Source organism: Heptranchias perlo, chromosome 33 (assembly GCF_035084215.1).
Source record: "Heptranchias perlo isolate sHepPer1 chromosome 33, sHepPer1.hap1, whole genome shotgun sequence".
NCBI lineage: Eukaryota > Metazoa > Chordata > Chondrichthyes > Hexanchiformes > Hexanchidae > Heptranchias > Heptranchias perlo.
In genome coordinates, this window is record NC_090357.1 from 1,155,453 (window position 1) to 1,159,007 (window position 3,555).

General features: G+C 55.0%; 1 protein-coding gene across 1 annotated transcript in view; it reads left to right on the plus strand.

Annotated features, from left to right (window-relative positions):
* Window positions 1-3,335, plus strand: part of LOC137301246 (thy-1 membrane glycoprotein-like) — a 9,175-nt gene extending 5,840 nt beyond the window's left edge. The window contains exon 3 of the mRNA XM_067970707.1: window positions 3,223-3,335. Within this exon, the coding sequence (XP_067826808.1) occupies window positions 3,223-3,335 (113 nt within the window). The remainder of the gene's footprint in view (window positions 1-3,222) is intronic.
* Window positions 3,336-3,555: the final 220 nt, after the last annotated feature.

Here is a 3,555-nt window from a genome sequence, read left to right on the forward strand (position 1 = left end):
TCCTCTCTCTCTCTCCCTCTCTCTCTCTCTCCCTCCCTCTCTCTCTCCCTCCCTCTCTCTCTCCCTCTCTCTCCCTCTCTCTCTCCCTCTCTCTCTCCCTCCCTCTCTCTCTCTCTCCTCCCTCTCCCTCTCCCTCTCTCCCTCTCCTCTCTTTCCCCCCCCTCCCCCTCCCCCCGGTTAAATGTTCTCCTTTTTCTGTTCATTTTGATGAAGCCAGAAACAACTTTAGTTTATAGATTTTTTTTTTAACCCCACCCCCAGTTCAGATTACTGTGCGACAGAGATTAATTCAGCGACACAGGCTGTTTTAACCGGCATGCTGCTCTTTCTCATGGGGCTGGGCCACTTTATCGCAAGATGAATTATGTATTTCAATTTTGAAGTGTTATAAATTGAAATTGAGTTTGGTGCCAGATTTAATTGCTTCTTGCGATTTAAAAAAAAATCTTATTAACTTAGTTTGTTTCTTTTTTGTGCCGAGTTGAGAGAGTTCCGGTCTGGGGCGGTTTTATTTCTCCTCACCTGGGAGCTGGGAGCTGTGTCAGCGTCTGGTGATAGTTTGATGTCTGTGAAGAGGTGACAGGCTTTTCAGTTTAAGGTTGAATCCTGAGGTGGATTTTGCTCATCAAATACAACAATTCCCATTTCAGGCACCCGGTGTTACAGAAAACACTCCCAGGGCAGGTACAGGGTTAGATACAGAGTAAAGCTCCCTCTACACTGTCCCATCAAACACTCCCAGGGCAGGTACAGGGTTAGATACAGAGTAAAGCTCCCTCTACACTGTCCAGACAATATGCCTCACCCTCAACCTCAATAGCACTTCCTACTATACCAGCTGTGCTGTGGCCTCTGAGAGTGAGATTAGTGTGAAATTCTGGATGGATTTGTGCCTTGCCCCTTCCCCCTTGCCCCTTGCCCCTTGCCCCTTGCCCCCTACTCATTCCACCTGGGACTCTAACAGGCTGAAGACACATTCGGCTCATCAGACCTGCCTTTGACTGTAGGTTGCAGGGGTGAAAGGCCAACGTCTAATTCACCGCACCGCCCAGTCCCTTGGGCTGCTGGATTCTAGACTTTCTACATTGCTGGTTCTGCCGCCCTAGGGCATGTTCTGGAAGTGATTAAATGTTATAGTTCATTCCCTTAAAGAACATGTTGCTTTGAATTAGTGGGTAGAAGCACAAACTCAGTATTGGCGAACTTGCTGAACCTATTCCCACAGTTGGTTCTAAACTGTATCCGTTTAGCTCAGTGGTAGCTGCACTGTCGGAGGGTCAGTACTGAGGGAGCGCTGCACTGTCGGGGGGGTCAGTACTGAGGGAGCGCTGCACTGTCGGGGGGTCAGTACTGAGGGAGCGCTGCACTGTCGGAGGGTCAGTACTGAGGGAGCGCTGCACTGTCGGAGGGTCAGTACTGAGGGAGCGCTGCACTGTCGGAGGGGCCAGTACTGAGGGAGCGCTGCACTGTCGGGGGGTCAGTACTGAGGGAGCGCTGCACTGTCGGAGGGTCAGTACTGAGGGAGCACTGCACTGTCGGAGGGTCAGTACTGAGGGAGCGCCGCACTGTCGGGGGGTCAGTACTGAGGGAGCGCCGCACTGTCGGGGGGGTCAGTACTGAGGGAGCGCTGCACTGTCGGAGGGTCAGTACTGAGGGAGCGCTGCACTGTCGGAGGGGCAGTACTGAGGGAGCGCTGCACTGTCGGAGGGGTCAGTACTGAGGGAGCGCTGCACTGTCGGAGGGTCAGTACTGAGGGAGTGCTGCACTGTCGGAGGGGGTCAGTACTGAGGGAGTGCTGCACTGTCGGAGGGGTCAGTACTGAGGGGAGTGCTGCACTGTCGGAGGGTCAGTACTGAGGGAGCGCCGCACTGTCGCAGGGTCAGTACTGAGGGAGCGCCGCACTGTCGGGGGGTCAGTACTGAGGGAGCGCCGCACTGTCGGGGGGGTCAGTACTGAGGGAGCGCCGCACTGTCGGGGGGTCAGTACTGAGGGAGCGCCGCACTGTCGGGGGGTCAGTACTGAGGGAGCGCCGCACTGTCGGGGGGTCAGTACTGAGGGAGCGCTGCACTGTCGGGGGGTCAGTACTGAGGGAGCGCCGCACTGTCGGTGGGGTCAGTACTGAGGGAGCGCCGCACTGTCGGGGGGGTCAGTACTGAGGGAGCGCCGCACTGTCGGAGGGTCAGTGCTGAGGGAGCGCTGCACTGTCGGAGGGTCAGTACTGAGGGAGCGCTGCACTGTCGGAGGGTCAGTACTGAGGGAGCGCCGCACTGTCGGAGGGTCAGTGCTGAGGGAGCGCTGCACTGTCGGAGGGGCAGTACTGAGGGAGCGCTGCACTGTCGGAGGGTCGGTACTGAGGGAGCGCTGCACTGTCGGAGGGGCAGTACTGAGGGAGCGCTGCACTGTCGGAGGGGTCAGTACTGAGGGAGCGCTGCACTGTCGGAGGGTCAGTACTGAGGGAGTGCTGCACTGTCGGAGGGGTCAGTACTGAGGGAGTGCTGCACTGTCGGAGGGGTCAGTACTGAGGGAGCGCTGCACTGTCGGAGGGGCAGTACTGAGGGAGTGCTGCACTGTCGGAGGGGCAGTACTGAGGGAGTGCTGCACTGTCGGAGGGGCAGTACTGAGGGAGTGCTGCACTGTCGGAGGGTCAGTACTGAATCGGAGACCGTGGCCGTGAGGTTCTCGGATTGTCGTAAAAACCCAACTGGTTCGCTGATGTCCTTTAGGGAAGGAAACCTGCCGTCCTTACCCGGTCTGGGCCTATGTGTGACTCCAGTCCCCACACCACCTTCTCCGGGCCTTACCAGCTGCGCCCGCTTGGAGAATTTTTAAAAAGCTGTTTGTGGGATCGTGCTGTGCACCCATTGGCTGCTCCTTGTGTCGACACTTCAAAAGTGATTCATTGGATGTGAAGTATTTTGAGATGCCCTGAGGACATGAGAGGCGCTAAATAAACGTCTTTATCCTGTTCCCCAGTCTCTGGTTTCCCCCCCACTCTGTGCTGACTTTGTTTCCGCTCTTTAATCCTCTTCCCTCTGCCTGTGGGACGCGCCTCGCCCTTGATTACCTTCACAGTGGCATTGGGTGCGGTCACAAGCCTGGCACATTGAGGGTCACTGGACATTCGGAGACTGTCCTGCTCTGTGTGGCTCAGCATCGCCCCGTGTGGTACAATTGGTCAATCAGCCTGTTACTCATCATTTAAAATACTTTTTTGTGTTTAAGCAGTGGTGTGCTGTACAGTTCCGACCGTCGGTCTCGAGCTGCACTACCTGGAGAAAAGCCTCCGTGTCAGGCTGTGTCAGTTTGTTATTACCATCCTTGTGGGCAGCATTTAAAGGGTTAACCTTCCCGAGCTGGTTGTAAGGAAATAGTGAGAGATTTAACTGCTGTAACTGGACCTACTGTACACAATCTATTTAAAGGCCATGGTGCTGGAGTTAAACCACGAGAGATACAAATGGCATCGTTTCATGAATCCTGGAAAAGCTAATTGCACAAAAAGTTCCCACAAAGTTCAGTTTTGAATTTACACACAGATTTTCACTCACTTTGATT